The sequence below is a fragment of the Arabidopsis thaliana genome, chromosome 2 (genome assembly GCF_000001735.4).
Source record: "Arabidopsis thaliana chromosome 2, partial sequence".
NCBI lineage: Eukaryota > Viridiplantae > Streptophyta > Magnoliopsida > Brassicales > Brassicaceae > Arabidopsis > Arabidopsis thaliana.
Genome location: NC_003071.7, coordinates 18,352,014 through 18,368,757, shown reverse-complemented (window position 1 = coordinate 18,368,757; position 16,744 = coordinate 18,352,014). Strand labels below are relative to the sequence as shown.

The window sequence follows — 16,744 nt, the reverse complement described above, 5'->3', positions numbered from 1 at the left end:
TATATTTATTACATAGATCTTATCAATCCGGATGAAACAATACTCTTAGTCAAAAATATCCATAAAGTGGTGAGTGTTGTGTTAATAGCTTAAGAAACACCAAAAACGCTTTGCGCAACATTTGGAATGGACGTTCAATGTGTCGTATCAACCGTATTTTGTAAAAGACTACGAGAAAATGTCTAATTTTTCGTAGCTATCAAAAACCTAAAAAAAAAAGTTTTAAGGAAAGAAGATAAGAGAGGAGAGGAAGAAAAAAAAGATGGGAACAAGAAGAATGGAGGTATAGTAGAGAGGGAACAAACACTAGAATTATGGCATTGGCATGTGACCTTTGTCTTCTCTTTACTTCCCATGTGGTTTTCTTTATTGCATTCCATTGCATTAGTTAGTATTACCCCCTTTTATTTTGCTACGGAGTTTATAACAATTCCAATTTTATAATCCTGATCAAAATTATTTCTTTTAAAGCTTGATGACTGTTGTGATAGATAGAAAAATATTCATATATGCCAATTTCTGACATTATATATCAAGAAATAATTAAGATCAGGATTATAAACTAGAATTTGAAAGACCAAAAAAAAAAAAAAAAAAAAAGAGAAAAAAGAAAGAAAAAGAGAGAACAATAAATAATGCAAATGACCGGAATTGACGGGTTCCGGAACTGACCGGGTATGTTCGTTATGGGCTCTAAGAATGAAGCCCAAATATGTCCATATTTAAATTTGAAGCCCATATTGTTTTTTTTTTCTTTTCTTTTCCAACGGGATGCCCTAATTCAGCCAATGAATTTTTTTGAATTTTTTTCAAATTAAAAGAATTACACCTTTTTTTTTTTCTTTTTTTGACAAATCTGTTGTTCGAAATGGAAACCGCTTGGGTAGCAAAAATTAATTCAATTTCTACATTAAAAGAAGGGTATGAGACTAGGCCTAATTTTTCAATGTGGAAATTGAATTACAGAGGATAACGAATAATGAGATCACTAAATATGGGCTAGTTTTAGGAACTACTTAAAGGGCCGATCGTTCAGGCACATATAAACAGCTTCAGTAAAATACACTCGCTAACTTGGGAGACACTGAATCTTTCTCAACTAATAGACCACACAAGTTTTCAATAACAAAACACACAATAAATTATAGAAAAGAATAGTACAAAGTATCACATAGTTCTTTTTCAATCTTTCAAGAACAACAACAAATCCCAACAATTTTTTAAAATTTTGTTTCTTCTGTTTCAATTATTAGCTCCTTTGAAGAACAGAGAAGTACCAACAGTTGCAGACACAACGAACAAGCTCCCCAAAACCGCAGGTAACGCACCACTGTCTTTAATCGAATGAACAAATTGACTGTCCTGAACAGAATGCAATAACTGTTTTCCATAGCTCTCTTTCTTCTCTTCTTTCTTAGACGTCGAAGAATCGTCTTCTTGATCAAACCTCAAGAACTCTTTCAACCATAACGCCGACATTTTCGGGTATCGTCTAAGCCCATCTTTGTAATCAATGTAATATAAACCATATCTCACACCATATCCACTGTTCCACTCGAAGTTATCTAGCAATGACCATACGTAATAACCTTCCACTCTTACTCCATCTTCACTGTTAAATTCAAGACAGAGTAAATAATTAGGTTTTCTTCAGGGATTTTCAGATATACTTAAAAGAACTCTAGTCATATATATCTAACTTACTGGATGGCTTGATGAATAGCGTGGATATGTCCTTCAATGTACTCCAATCTCTCTGTGTCGATTGAAGGATTGTACATATAAAGACTCTGACTCTGTTCCGCTACTTCACCATACCCTGAGATTATTATAGAAAATGTTGCATGAGGTCTTGAGAGAAACAGAAACATATAAACAGAGTAAACAGAGACACAGAAACAGAGAAACTTAAGTTTGTTTTACCGTTTTCAGTTATGAGAATGGGAGGATTGCCATAAGTTTTTTTCACATACTTCAAAATGTTTCTGAGTCCTGTTGGATATGTGAAACTCCACTCTGATCCTCCTTGTTTTGCTATTTGTTTCCCATCTATGTTGGTTTCTGCAAAGTGTTTTAGTATGAGCCAAAAGTTAGTCACAAAGTTTCCATCATTATTATTCATAAATCATAATCACCAAAAAAAGACATACTCATCCAATCAACGCCTTGGTCAGTTCTCCAAGTAGGTTGCGTAGGATCCACGTGTTTGATACTCTTCACGAAAAGCGAGCTATAGTAGTTTATACCAACGTAATCGCAAGAGCCTATAAGTTTCTTAGATTGTTCTGGTGTAAAACTCGGTAATCTATCTCCAACTGATTTCTTCATCGTTTCTGGATAGTCTCCACAAGCAGTCGGATGCTGATGCCTGCCAACATATCGCCACAAGAAGACAATCAAAAACGGTTTTGTGAACTTGTGCCTCAAAGCTAATTGACCCATCTATTTATATGTAGATTCGTAATGAAGATTATTTACTTGACTTTTTAGTCATGACTTACCAACCAAGCATGAAGTCCATAGCTCGATTACATCCTTCGACATCATCTGGATCACTCGGATCATATGGCTCGTACCAAAGTGGATTATGCGCAATCCCAATTTGTCCGTTTTTAATCTGCATTGTATTCAAATCAGATCAATACAACAGAACATAGTATTGGAAAATGACAAATATTATCTATTAAGGGAAATTTTTTAACTTACATGGTCACATTTTCTAAACACTTCCACTGCTTCTGCGTGCGCTAGAAGCATGTTATGGCTCACAATATATGCCTCGTATCCCGACATTCCAGCAACACTAGCGCCATTAACATACTTGGAGCACCGTCCTGGCGCTTTCCTTCCTGTGTCATAGCCCGCGACACTGTAGACCCACGGCTCATTCATTGTGCACCACAGACTCACTCTGTCCCCAAATCTCTCGAAGCAGAGACTCGCATAGTCTCTGAAGTCATCTCTGCATATACACATCACCTAACATAAATATCTCCACAACTTGTTCAAATTTCAAATAAATGAATTTTGCTTACATAATCTGCTCGCTTAGAAAACCGCCGTATTCATCTTCAAGATCCTGTGGTATGTCCCAATGAAAGATAGTAACAAGAGGAGTGATTTCATTGGCTAAGAGTTCATCAATAACATCATTGTAAAACTTAATTCCTTCTTCACTAACTCCTCTATCCCTTTTGCCATCTGTTTTTGTTTTCAAAGATTAGTATCGATTTTGAAACGGCGATCGATTGTCGTTAAAATAAGGTTTCGAAACTGATGATATACTTACAAGGTAGAACTCGTGGCCAAGCAATGGAAAGCCGAAACGAATCCATGTTTATATCCTTCATTCTCTTAATATCTTCCTGTACAAGAAATCAATCACAGATCTTCAAGTCTTGTAACTAAATTACCTTGACAAGTAAGAAATCGAAAAAAAAAACAGAACAAGAAGAGAAGAAAAGTACCTTGTAACGATGGTAGAAATCAACGGCAACGTTTCCGTCGCTAGAATCACTGATTCTGTGAGGAAACCTGTTGGAGAAATGATCCCACACGCTTTGTCCTCTCGCACCTTCATTCACTGCTCCTTCGTACTAATACAAAGAAAAAAACAAAACTTAAAAGTAAATATCATTTTGATCTTGTAATGTTTTTTTATAGTTCTTGATTCGAACTGATTTACCTGATAAGAAGATGAAGCAGTTCCAAAGAGAAAGCCTTTTGGAAAGCTAGCTCTACCTTTTGACATCTCAGTAGGAAATGTTCTTTGAAGACTGCAGATTAATTTCAAAACATTAAAGATTGTCAATATAATTTCTCTTACTATAAGAATCTTGAAACGGTTGACATCAGAGAAAAAGAAACAGAACACTCACTGTGCCATCTTTGGTTGCTTTTCTCTTGTCTTGATTCAGAAGAAGTTGGACAAGAAGAGATAAGAAAAGAACGATGATGAGAAGTAGATCTTGAAATAATTTCTCTGGTTATAGAGAGACACTAAGATAAAAAGGCTTGAATGATATGATATATAAATGCGTGATTGAGAGATGCAGAGAATTGAGAAGTCAAACTAGGATTACAATTATTTTTTTATGGGATTTTTATTATTTTTTCAATCGTATTGATTGAGTCCTATTGCAGCTAGTTTTTTTGTTTGTTACAAAAAATATCAAGAAGACCGGTCAACTTCAAAATTTTCAGCACACTAGCATATTTTAATATATTTTTTTATTTTTAATTTGATATTAAATTTGTCCATTGTCGATTATTCTTACCGTGAATATTGTCTGTCTCCAATCTCCATAGTCCATAGTATATAAATAATAATCAATAATCCATTTTCACCTTCAAAATTGAGTTATTCGATATTATTTACGTTTATGTTAGCTTGGTTAGGCTATAATTTACCAAACATCTTGTAACAGTTACCATATTCTCTAAATAAACAATAGATCAAGTGAGAAAAGGACAGGTCAATAATATAAATGAGTTCCATGGTGACCCAAATCCAACTACACCTAATTAATCGAATGGATTTTCATAATTTTTTTTGTAACTTAAAGTTCCACTAAGTTACGAAAGAGGCTAATGCTTTAGAAATTAGAATCGTAAATTAACATGCATGCACAATAAGTCAATAATTAAAAAGAAAAAACATGCACGCACAATTCAAATTAGATACTTTGCGCCTAATGATGTTCATATCATTAGGAACAACAGATTTCAGTCTTTAGGAAACAACGAGGTCTTCAAGTCCTCGTTTTGTTGTGTGTAGATTCTAAATTTATAACCTTTTCTTGTTCAACAAATTTTATAACTTTTTTTAATGTTCAACAAATATATAGCCTAATGTTGTATATTTTTATTGTTTATCCTCCAGTCAACTCTTTTTTAGATCGACCCATGGGGGTCGTCGTTGACTTTGAATCGTTCACCGGAACTTAAGAAGGGCATATTGGTAATTTACAAGCACGTGAATAAGATTTCGTCTTTGGGCTCTACGAAGCGGGGACCACTTGACAAATTACAATTAGTCTTGATGACGTGGCATCTAATTGGTCAACTTTGTCGTCGATTTTTTTTCCTTTTTTTTTTTCGTCGACTAATTTCTTTCACTATCAGTCTATCAATGGTTTATAAAAAGCTTTTACGAAAGCGGAAAGAATAAAAACAAAAAAAAAGATAAAAAATCACATAACAGCTCAAACTTCAGATCGGTTATAAAGAAATTGCAACACTATTTAAATACTTTCTTTGGTTATACTAAATATAGTCACTGACAGAAAAGTATATATATAATCAGTTAATCACTCGAATAGTTTCGTCATTATTCCAGTGATTAAGACTAACATCTACTTGCCGATTTGATAATTGTGTTTTGCAAACAAAAAACAAAAATATTGATAATGGGTTGGTGCATGCAATAATTGTGTGATGATCATCCGTAATGGCCTGTTGGATATTTTTATTTTCATTAGTACATAGATATGAAGTGGGTGAGTCCAAGTAAATTCCTCTCCGGGTCGTCATCTGAAGACCCAACATTCAACCCGGTTCGGATCTGAAAACCGAGTGCTTGAAGCCTAGAACCACGGCCCAATATGTTTTGATGGCCACACAAAAAAATCTTGATACATATATTCGTGTCCCAGTCTGGGATAAACAGTACTGCTAAAGTTGCATGTTTCATTTTATTCTTAGGAATACATAAGAAAGTTGTATAAAGTGAAGATATTAATTTTAGATATTCCTTGCTAGTCCATTTGATAGGAGGATGAGTTGGATAGAAAATGATGGTACCAAAGAGCAGAACTCTTGAGGTGTCGTTTAAGTCCATCTTGAAAATCAACGTAGACCAATCCGTATCTATATTTGTAACCAAATTCCCACTCAAAATCATCCATTAATGACCATATATAATATCCTCTCACATCTGCTCCTTGACTGTTTCAATGTTCCATGAAAGAAAAACACATCAGTCATCAACATTATTAATTTTTTTGTAAAACTATGACAGAAGTCTGGATATTTGAAATTCTTTGTATATGAAATTAATATAATTACCTGACTGCTTCTAGAAGAGCAGTGAGATGGAGTTGGTGATATTTGATCTTTGCCTCGTCATTGAGTGCTATGTTCACGGACAATGATTTGTCATTCTCGCTAGGCATTCCTAATTAAGGAGGTAAAATGCCCCCCCAAAGTATGTAAATATCAGAATAAGTAGGGCCAAAGTAATAAAACACTTGCAATCAAATTGTTTGACCAATATATCCGATTTACCTACAAATTAAAAGTTTATCAATTCCTAAAATTATAATTGTATGTTTTTTTTAATATCTTTTTATTTCTAAAATTACATATATTATTTTGGCTTTTTTTTAGCAATGTAGCAAGTAGAGATCATTAACTGGTTGCAATTGATGGTATACATTTCGCCTATAAACCCAACTTATCTTTTACTTTGACCTACCATTCTCAGTGACGAGGATTACTGGATTTTGAAACTTCGATTTTATGTATAATAGAACATCTTGAAACCCTTCTGGACATATAAAGAGCCAATCAGCACTCGTCTGAAAATGAAAACATTTCTTACATCAATTATATTTACTCGTCTCTATTACACAATTTAAATTAATAAATTTAAGCTACATGTGGAAAGAAAAATCTTACCGGTTCACCCACAGGAACTCCATTTTTCTCCGCTGTAAATTTCAACAATACATTTCAAAAACCGTTTTTCTTTTTAATAAATGGTGAAAATAATTTGGGAAATAAGTTTATTTTGTTAGTTACTTGTTTGATTTACGCGACTATCTGTTGTGTAACTAAGATTGGTGTTAGCGTAGAACATAACATCTTCAACGTATCTTGAAGTGTAATAGTTGAGTCCAAAAAAGTCAAAGGATCCTCTCACCATTTTTGACTGCTTTTTTGTGAATTTTGGGAGTCTATTTCCCACCAACTCTCTCATTGTTTTTGGATAATCTCCGTAAGTGATCGGATCAGCAAACCTACACATACATAGTGTGAAGCAACACGCATTAGAAGTCATATAAAAAAAAATTATTTCGAAATCGAAAAATGAATCTCCATTTAGCTTAAATCAGTTTTACTCGTGTATCACAATAATTATTATGTGTTACTAATAAAAATCTAGAAACTTGAACTAAAACTGAATGGAAAATTCAAAACATATATAATATTAGTAAAATAAAAGTTTACCATCCGAAGAAGAAGTCAAGAGCCCTTTTGGCAGCTTCTCTACAAGCAGGAGTGTTATATTTTGGAATCATCCAATATGTTTGAATAGTCATTCCTATGGTCCCTCCATGAAAACTCTGCTTTTCACACAAGTCACAATAAAAAAAATTAAAGAAGAAAAACTTTAAGAAAATTGCGATCTTAGGCTTAGGTTAAATATTTTATAAAAAATTATAAAGAAAAGAACCTGATATTTCTCTCTATAGAGTTGGACTGTAGCGGCATGAGAAAGGATTAAGTAATGAGCCACGAGATATGGCTCAGTGGCTGAGTTCCCAACCGTGCAGTTTTGAACATAGCTCGAACAACGCCCCGGAGCAATATTACCGACATTGTAACCTAACACTGCGAACATGTTAGGCTCGTTGATTGTGATCCACTCCTTCACTCTATCTCCAAACTCTTTGAAACATATATCCACATATTCTACGAAATCTTTCCTGTTCAATCCTGATTTCTAATCAAATTCTTATTTTGTTTCCTGAAATATTTAATAATGTAGTTAGTAGATTCTTACACGATTTGTGGGTTTAAGAACCCGCCATATTCATCTTCAAGTGCCTGAGGTGTATCCCAGTGAAACAGAGTAACCAGAGGCCTTATACCTGTTTTATTTTTTTAATATCATAATGATAATATTAAGATAGAATAATTAACATAAATTGGAAAAAAGGTTTAACGGTAAGTCTATATCACTTTATCCATATAACAAATAAATTTCGAATTGGGATAAAAAATGCACTGACCATTTGAAATGAGTTCATTGATGAGATGATTGTAGAAGTTAATTCCTGCCTGATTTACTCCTCCAGCAACCGTACCTCCTAATTTGGACCAAAATATTTGTCATTGACGTCACTTTAATTAACCAAACATAAGCAATTGCTGAAAATAATGGCCACGTAACGAGTAAACACAACGATGTTAATTAATGACTAAAACCAAATCATACGAGGTAGTATTCTGGACCAAGAAATCGAAAACCTAAATGAGTCCAGCCCTATTTCTTTCATATGTGCCACGTCCTCCTGGCCAATAAGCAAAAATGTCATCGATATAATATTGTTACAAAAAAAATTTTAAAGGAAAATATATATATTGTGGATTTGCTTAAAAACAAACCTTGAAACGGTAATAAAATTCGTCTGCAACGTCGCCATTGCTACCATCTGAAATCTTTTCTGCAGTAACAAGTTTTAATTTTTCTTTTGTTAAAGAGCTGTATGTATAACATAAAACGTCGAAAGTAAGAGTACGTATGATTGTATCAAATACAACGTTGGGATTGAAATAAAAGATACAAACCTAAATATCAAAAGATACAAAAGTACGTTAGCTCTTGCCTCTTGTATATTTCACCTATAAGGCTAGTAAAAAAGAGAATAACCTGGATATTGTTTAGTAAACGTATCCCATATGCTTGGTTCTCTTCCATCAACGTTGGCTGCTCCTTCACTCTGTACTAAATCGAAATCTATATGAAATTGATTCTAAACTACAGTTAAGGAGAAAAACCAGTTAAATGAAATAAGAAGAATGAAATTGACCTGATAAGCACTCGAAGCTGCACCAAACCGAAAATCTTGAGGAAAGCTACTTCTTTGGAGAGAGGTCGAAAGACGAAGAAACGAAGGATCCAAAGCATAAAGTTCAGATATTGATGTGATGATGCTGATGATGATGATGATAAATATGGATTTGATGGCCATTGTTTCTTTGAGTTTTCGTAGGAAAGGTTTTATAACTGGATCAAGTATATTTGTTGGGTTTAGTGGCCCTATATATAATTGAAGAAAAGTCATTTTCTTATCCTTTGAGAAACCCCCAACTCTGTGTTTGGGGATTTGGTTTAAGATTTTAATTAGTTATAGACGCTAGTTAATGTCTTTGACTATTTCTGTAATTCAAATTTGGTTTACCTACTATTTGTGAGAGGTACTTGTCTTCAGTAAAAAACGCTATGAGACAAAAGAAACATTATTGTGGCTGCTAACATTTCACCTAATAACCAAGATTACTTAATCCATTTCGTTTTACACAATTTCCTATATTGAAAATTGATTTGAGGGCTTTTAGTTTCTTGAGACGGTTAGAAATGGATCTAGTAAAATTGGTTTGAGGGTTATTAGTTTCTTGAGATGGTTAGAAACATAACCTCATCGACTTCGCTGGTTATGTTTCTTTGTACTTAATATATATCAAAAACTTAATTTATTTTAAAATTTTTGAGGTGGTGTGACGAGAAGGAACAAAAAAGTAAGACAACAAACAAAGTAAAAGGGTTTAACGTATGATCTAGCAACTAGCAGGGCAAACCAAGTGTCGGTCAATTACCACTCTAATGGTTTATTTATTAATATTGGGGAGCCCATTATATATAGGTAAATCCTCACGACTTTTACCTTGTATTTCTGTTCAGAGTAAGAATAAAAATAAATAAAGTAACACGAACATGATAAAAGAGAGGCGACACATCATAAAATGTTGGACATTAGCCATAATCTCTGACCTAATATAAATATATTTCCATAATGATGAATCATCAAGGAACGCTAAATAATGCTTGCTGGGATAATAATGGAATTCTTATGTAACTCTGACGCGGTACGCTCGCGCGTGGTTATCACTCTCCCTTCAATGCCGTGAGAAAACGTCCGTTTGTTTCCGTTCCTAATCGTTAAGGCCCAATATATGTCCAATAAACTGAAGCGGTAATAAACTGTCGTGCTCTATTGGTCTAAGGCCCAATATATGTCCAAGACCTGTATGTAAATCGACTATTTCATTGGCTTTCGTCGGATTCTTGGTTCAGTAAATCTCATATGATTCAGTCTCAAAAATAAAAGGAACATAATATACACTTTACGAGTTTCACGTGATTAAAAACCCATAATCACGAATGTTACTACTTACTCACGACGACTAGATATTTCCCTTATTGGTACTACTATACATAGATTACTAAAACACGCACAACTAGAAAAGCTAAAGAGTCTCGATCGTCCTCAAAAAGGTTCTCTAGAATCCCAATGAGTTCTGTAGCTTCAGAAAGAAACCCAACTGATCATTATGATTCTTAAAAGCACAGAAATCTCTCTCTTCTTCATCATCTTCTTCTTCTATTCTCGATCCGTTTTTGATGAGATTGACAATAGAATCAACTGAAGTCTTGAAACCCTCTGAGACATCCAAAGCCTTATTAATTTTTTCTTCCTTGCGTGACACATTGCATACTTTTTCATCCTCTGTTTCTTCACTTCTTACCACCGGTCTACTGAGGAATTTCTTGAACCAGTTGACGGAATCTTTAGGATACCGTTGGAGATTGTTTTTGAAGTCAACATAGTACATACCGAATCTAGAATTATATCCATGCTCCCACTCGAAGTTGTCGAATAAAGACCACACGTAATATCCTCTAACATCACACCCATCCTCTCTGTTAGAAGAGTCAAAATATCGAGTTAATTTTGATAAATTGAATATATGCTTAAAGTTATATGTCTTTGGTATTTTTGTTAACATAATGTTTAAATATTAATCTAGAACTCTAATGTAATATTATATGACCACACAAAAATGTAACATGTTACGGAAAGAAACTGTGCATGCATCATGCAAAACTTCAATGATAGGAATCAAAGCCTCAATTTATCAATAGGAAAAACAACAATGTTATGGAAAAATATCATGCTGACGCAACAGTAAAATGACATATCACATGTGTAAAACCGTCCAAAACATTTCAAAGTAATTCACAGTCTCACCTTTTCTTAGTTATCATCATTTCACTGCTACAAAAAAAAAAAAAAAAAAAAAAAAGAAAAAAAAAAAATCATTTCTAATGCCATCTACTGCAAATACCTTAAAGTATAAATTATTTACAAAAACAAAATTGGTAGATGGATAAAGGGACTGATAAATCTCTAAATTGGGGCGGCTTATCTTTCTAGATTTACATTTTTATTGTGTATACTTTTGATTTTCAAAAGAGAACACACCATTTTAGTAGATTTTTATCAATATCAATTGAAAATTATAAGACGTAAACAAAATAAAATTCTGTTCGCGTTTACAATTTCAAAATGATTTTGACAAAAAAAAAAAAAACTAGTAAACGCATTATATTTTTTGCGTTTAAAACAATCAGACTTTCAATTTATACGTAACCTGTGGACCGGAGTTTACATTATAGCTTTGTGAACTTGTTTAAGATGGTCCTGATGGTAGCTTATCCTAAATGTGTCCTTGAGAATTGTTTCCCGCGATTTTGTACCATCATCGTAGTGATCTATTCCTACAAAAATAAGTTAGCAAATAATACTTTTAGAAAAAGAAGAATTATTCAATTTAAAAATTATCTAAAGAGACGTAAAAAATCATTTGCTTTTTTTTTTTACCAAAAAATAAAATAAAATCATTTGCTGTTGATACTATAAAAAAGGTACAGTATATTATTTCTTGCTTACCATTCTCTTTTACATAGACGATAGGGTTATTGTATTTATCTTTGATATAGTTCAGAACTCTTCGCAAACCTTCTGGATGCGAGTGAATTTTGCCTCGATCATCCTGTAAGGAAAAATAAAATTTCTTGATATAGTACTGAATAATTTAGTCAAAACATTTCAAAATTTTGGGGATAAAAATGATTAAAATGTTACATACTCCTGGTCCAGTTTCGTGGTTACTGCGATTTATTACTGCTCACAAGTGATGTATAAAAAAAGTAGTTTAGTTTACGAGTTTCACTTGAATTTATTCATACAAAAAAATATATAAGAAAATGGATTTTAGCTTGGAACCTTACATTTCTTCTCAAAATGGTGATCAGTTCTGAATCGAGGTCGAGTATGATCGATATGAGGGAGATGAGCGGTGAAGTGTATGCTATAATAGTTTACTCCAATGAAATCTGATGAATTTATTAACATCTTTGATTGTTCTGGTGTGAAAGCAGGTAATCTATTTCCGACATGCTTTTTCATTGTTTCAGGATAATCTCCGTAAATCACCGGATTTAAATGCCTAACACAAAAACATTCAGAATATTATGTAAATAATTTTTATGATCCCAAAACATATAAATAATTATCACTTTAATTATAAAAGATAACGTACCACTCTAGTTCTAAGGGAAGGCCTCGTTCAACGGCTTCTTTGTCAGCAGACGATGTAGAGTCGTAAGGCTCAAGCCACCAAGGAGATATCACTATCCCAATCTTACCATCTTGTAAAGTCTGTCCCATGAAACACACTTGATTTATTTCTTAATACAATTAAACAATATCATCAAAATATTTCCATTAGATATGAACTTGTATATTTTTGACCACTGCCGTGTAATCCAGATTCAAATTCGATAGTTAATGTGTATATATGTGAGTTATATATGATAGAAAAAATGTGTATATAGTATACCTTGTTACAATTTCGGAACTCTTGTACTGCCGCAGCATGGGAAAGAAGAAGGTGATGTGATACAATGTAAGGCTCGATGGCCGAGTCACCGGCTTGACACCGACTATTCACCCATTTCGAGCACCGTCCAACCGCTTTGATGCCCGTGTCGTAGCCCGCAACACTTATAACATAAGGCTCGTTGATTGTTGTCCACATCTTAACTTTGTCTCCGAAATTTTCAAAACAAACTCTTGCAAAATTTCGAAAATCTTCTCTGATTAATTGAATTGAAAAACAGTTAGTTATAATTTCCTTTAAGTGCGTGTATGTAAATGTATGAAATAACCAATAAATAGTGTGTACTGCAACATTTTGTTTATTTGGCTTACATTATTTGAGGGTTTAAAAAACCACCATACTCGTCCTCAAGAGCTTGAGGATGGTCCCAATGATAGAGAGTCACCGAAGGTTGAATGCCTACACAATTTCACCCACCAAACCATATAATATAAAATCATCCATACCTATACTATAGTTAATTTTGATTAGAGAAGTTTAGTTTAATTAATTGATTGATAAATACCATTAGCAATAAGCTCGTCTATGAGAGCCTTGTAGAATTGTACACCTTCTTTGTTTACTCCATCCTTTACCTTTCCACCTTTAATTTGTTTTTTTTTTAAACTATAATATCAACATAGGAAAAAATACATTCTTGAGTAAGAAAAAAAAAAATGTAACTACACTTACTGGGTATTAATCTGGCCCACGAAATCGAAAATCTGAAAGCGTCCACATTTAGCTCTTCTATCAATTTGATGTCATCCTAGTTTAATGATTTTTGGTCATTTAAATAATTAGGTAGATAACAAAATATTAATAATTGGGTTCTTAATAATAACGAAAACCATTTATAATAACCTTATAACGATGGTAAAAATCGACGGCTACATCTGCATTCTGCATATTGGTTCTTTCTGCATTTCAAACATTATATATAACTCATTATACATCTATTAGCCACTAATATATATATATAATAATTGTTACAAAAATTCCGAGCAAAAAAAATAATTATTAAAATTTAAAGAGACCTGGAAAGGTGTGGCTGAAGTAATCCCAAATAGTTGGCGATTTTCCACCTTCGCTTGTTGCACCTTCGCTCTACATAATGGATAAATTACTAGCTAAATTAATTCATAGACAAATTAGAGAATATTTTATATGCCTACATAAAAAAAGGTGGAGAAGCAAATCAGCTAGAGAACTTAATATCACATCTTAGTTAAATTTTTTCAAATTTTGTTCTTTCTGTTAATTGGAAATTTCGGATTGGAGCCAACCTATGATCATATCTAAGCTTATGAAGCTACATGGTCGATCCAAAATTCAATCTCGTTTAGAGGGACCCACTAAAAGTCCAAAACGCCACCAGTCCTACTAGACTCATTTGTTTTTTCTTTGAATATTCAGACATCGAAAAGGAACTGATAATTATATACGGCTACAAAGAATGTCGTATTATTTTTCAACGTCTCACAACTATAACTCTATAAGAAAGTGAAGGATCAATTGTATCAGTCTAGGCTGAACAAAACATCAAAACTTTTGAAATAACTCGAGTACCGACTTCATGTTACCATCTTTTCCGTTAATGCATGTTAAAGTTACTATCTTAAATTACCTGAAAGGCCGATATAGCGGTTCCGAAAACAAAATCATCAGGAAAACTACTTCGATCAAGGACTTGAGATTCAGGAGGAAGAGAAGTAATCTTCGGTGTAAGCCATGAGATTATCAAAAGGAGGATGAAAATTTGAACGTTCATTTTTTTCTTTTCTTTTTGGTTTTCGATTCTAAAGATTTTGTAATTAAGTGATAAAAGCTAAATTTTGTAGACGTTACAAACAATGTGCTCCTCTACTGGTATATATAGAGCTTAGTCTCGTGACTTGACGTTGATCTACGTGGAAATGTAGATCCTTATGGTCAAAAACTCTTTTTGCATGTAAAACTCTCTGAAATGCTTACAACTCTCACGTTCAAAAGGCTGATTTTACGGACTTTGATGAAATCGTGGCCGTTCATTACTACCCAAGCCCTTTACTTGAATAGTTATTTTTTGGTGGAAGTGGAATTGGAGGTTTGGTGGAAGTGGGATTGGAGGTTTTAGTTACTGAAATGGTGATTTTTAGCTTTTGGAATCGATATTTAGTTTTTTTTTTTACCGTATTAAATTTATTTTTCGTAGTTCTAATGCTCGACTAGATTGCTTACCTAAAAAAGTTTGGATTCGAAATAGTCTTTTTTCTATGTAATTACATCAGTTCCTGAATAGTTTTCTCTAGCGAAGAGTCTATAATTTAATATAAATAATATAAATAGTGTTTGTGAAAGAAAAAAACTTACTTGAATATTGAAAATTAAAGTGGTATAATTCAATAGATACAGAATATCTATATTATTTAAGATCGGACTTTGTAACCCTAATTTAAGCAAGAGCAAAAAGTTTTGTTTCACGATTGGATTTGTAACTCTAATTTAAGAAAGAGCAAAAAGCTTTTGTTTCGCAGTTGCAAAGAAAAATGAAGTTTGGAATTTTTTTGTATCAGTTTGATGAGAGTGAAAAAACGGCAATTCGATACGACCGTGGAAGAGACGAAGAGCACAATAAAAAAGATTTTCGATGCGATTATTTTACTTGTGATTTAGTATGTAGTCGTAATCCTTTTATAGGTAAGATTTTGAACTGGCACGCATTGAAGTAATATTAAAATTGAAAAAAAAAGAATAAGACACAAATAATAGACAATATATAAACTAAATGATTTTTTTATAAATATATACGTACCCTATTTGTTGAACCAAATGAGTATTTGAGTGTCTGACTATCGGGTTTTAACTAGTTTGACACGATCTATATTTATAATTATCATTATATTTAGAAAAAACTAATTAAATATACTGATATACATAGGTTTTAATGAATTTTTAAGAATTTTTTGTTTACCATATTCCTTAAAACATTAGAATCATAACATATTAATTATCTCATCGTATACAATATTACTTTTTGTTTGGATTTCAAGTTCTTGTTTTAATATCCATTTATAATTTTGTTCTTATTACAAAATAAATAAAAGTAATTTTAGACTCCATGTGTGATGTGTAACGCCAGAGATAGACCTAATAAATATGTTGACAGATGTAGTCGAATCTTATACTATATCGCAATCTATGCAATTGTTACGTTACTTTCCATTTCCTTTAAAGAACTCTTACGTTACATACCTCGAAACTTGAAATGTCGCTATCCTCAAATTTGTTTTTGTTTTTACGGCCTTTTATAAGGACGGCCGTTGATTTATTTAGCCATTAATATAAGAGATCCGAACACATCAGTATAACGTCTATTTGCCAACATCACAATTTTAACCACTTTTTCTCTTTTTTTTTTTTCTTTTGTGTTGGTCGACACTCTCTCTACTCTCTAGTGCTTTCTATTATTTTTGGATGACTATTAAATATAATAATTAGACTAATCAATTCAGGTAATATTAGTTTCCTAACATAATACAGAACATCTGTATAAAAATTACACATAACTTTTATAGGAAACAAAGTGTATTTATGATATTTTATTTTACATTAAAGTTTTAGTTTAACTGTTTATTCAAAGATTGATGACAATATAATTTTCTTTAATATAGTTGAAAATTAGAGAAAGGAAAGGTGATTTGCGTCAAATAATTGTTTTTGGTACTATATATCTTACTTCCTTTCATGGCCATATTTCTTTGTTTGGTACTCACCCTCAAGTTTGCGCATTCCAAGTTTTCCATAAAACTTTTTGACTTACTACGCTTTGGTAAACTACTAACTTAAGTTGGCTAAATAATCCCTAAGAATATATGAGAATTTATCTTATGTGTTTTTTCCTATCGTAATTGGATGGTTAGATATTATTATTTGGTGCATGATCGATCTTCTCGAAAATTATTTAGGACCCATTAACTTCGTAGTTATGTTATGAAAAAAATCAATTGATTCAATAAGTTTAAGCAATAGTGTG

General features: G+C 32.6%; 3 protein-coding genes across 9 annotated transcripts; all 3 read right to left on the bottom strand.

Annotated features, from left to right (window-relative positions):
• Positions 1-922: 922 nt before the first annotated feature.
• On the bottom strand, positions 923-4,106 carry PEN2 (Glycosyl hydrolase superfamily protein). The gene is made up of 11 exons (NM_130012.4): positions 3,879-4,106; positions 3,686-3,776; positions 3,468-3,596; positions 3,290-3,365; positions 3,036-3,201; positions 2,707-2,962; positions 2,502-2,617; positions 2,151-2,368; positions 1,924-2,061; positions 1,705-1,819; positions 923-1,612 (listed from the first exon to the last, which is right to left on the bottom strand). The coding sequence occupies exons 1-11, from the start codon at positions 3,884-3,886 to the stop codon at positions 1,243-1,245; spliced, it is 1,683 nt and encodes a 560-aa protein (NP_181977.1). The 5' UTR covers positions 3,887-4,106; the 3' UTR covers positions 923-1,242.
• A 1,305-nt stretch (positions 4,107-5,411) lies between these two features.
• BGLU17 (beta glucosidase 17) lies at positions 5,412-9,095 on the bottom strand. Of its 5 annotated transcripts, none has more exons than NM_001337088.1 (13): positions 8,817-9,095; positions 8,657-8,726; positions 8,392-8,450; positions 8,222-8,297; positions 8,016-8,093; positions 7,787-7,874; positions 7,457-7,709; positions 7,231-7,346; positions 6,802-7,019; positions 6,679-6,710; positions 6,476-6,578; positions 6,067-6,175; positions 5,412-5,946 (listed from the first exon to the last, which is right to left on the bottom strand). In NM_001337088.1, exons 1-13 carry the CDS (start codon positions 9,069-9,071, stop codon positions 5,757-5,759), a joined length of 1,647 nt encoding a protein of 548 aa, NP_001324585.1. In that variant the 5' UTR covers positions 9,072-9,095; the 3' UTR covers positions 5,412-5,756. The 5 variants fall into 5 exon arrangements, with proteins under 5 accessions (NP_001324585.1, NP_001324587.1, NP_181976.1 ...); NM_001337089.1 differs by having other exon boundaries at positions 6,923-7,019; NM_130011.3 differs by having other exon boundaries at positions 5,614-5,946; positions 8,817-9,034.
• A 983-nt stretch (positions 9,096-10,078) lies between these two features.
• On the bottom strand, positions 10,079-14,572 carry BGLU29 (beta glucosidase 29). 3 transcript variants are annotated; one of them, NM_001125052.1, is made up of 13 exons: positions 14,357-14,572; positions 13,767-13,836; positions 13,594-13,649; positions 13,423-13,498; positions 13,256-13,333; positions 13,062-13,149; positions 12,691-12,946; positions 12,391-12,509; positions 12,080-12,297; positions 11,938-11,972; positions 11,739-11,841; positions 11,458-11,566; positions 10,079-10,708 (listed from the first exon to the last, which is right to left on the bottom strand). In NM_001125052.1, the coding sequence occupies exons 1-13, from the start codon at positions 14,498-14,500 to the stop codon at positions 10,288-10,290; spliced, it is 1,773 nt and encodes a 590-aa protein (NP_001118524.1). In that variant the 5' UTR covers positions 14,501-14,572; the 3' UTR covers positions 10,079-10,287. The 3 variants fall into 3 exon arrangements, with proteins under 3 accessions (NP_001118524.1, NP_850417.1, NP_001078056.1); NM_180086.1 differs by lacking the exon at positions 10,079-10,708 and having other exon boundaries at positions 11,277-11,566; NM_001084587.1 differs by lacking the exon at positions 10,079-10,708 and having other exon boundaries at positions 11,277-11,566; positions 11,739-11,972.
• Between the last annotated feature and the right edge of the window lie 2,172 nt (positions 14,573-16,744).

Bases quoted from the DNA above. Each gene is read 5' to 3' on its own strand.
- PEN2 (NM_130012.4), bottom strand. The intron at 2,963-3,035 runs GTAAGCAAAATT...GTGTATATGCAG, and splicing joins TTTCTAAGCGAGCAGATTAT to AGATGACTTCAGAGACTATG. The intron at 2,618-2,706 runs GTAAGTTAAAAA...AATACAATGCAG, and splicing joins TGTTTAGAAAATGTGACCAT to ATTAAAAACGGACAAATTGG.
- BGLU17 (NM_001337088.1), bottom strand. From the start codon at position 9,071: ATGACTTTTCTTCAATTATATATAGGGCCACTAAACCCAACAAATATA. The intron at 8,727-8,816 runs GTCAATTTCATT...GATTTAGTACAG, and splicing joins CAGCTTCGAGTGCTTATCAG to AGTGAAGGAGCAGCCAACGT. The intron at 5,947-6,066 runs GTAATTATATTA...ACATTGAAACAG, and splicing joins GCTCTTCTAGAAGCAGTCAG to TCAAGGAGCAGATGTGAGAG.
- BGLU29 (NM_001125052.1), bottom strand. From the start codon at position 14,500: ATGAACGTTCAAATTTTCATCCTCCTTTTGATAATCTCATGGCTTACA. The intron at 13,334-13,422 runs GTAAGTGTAGTT...AACAAATTAAAG, and splicing joins GTGGGCCAGATTAATACCCA to GTGGAAAGGTAAAGGATGGA. The intron at 12,298-12,390 runs GTACGTTATCTT...TTTTTGTGTTAG, and splicing joins CTTCCCTTAGAACTAGAGTG to GCATTTAAATCCGGTGATTT.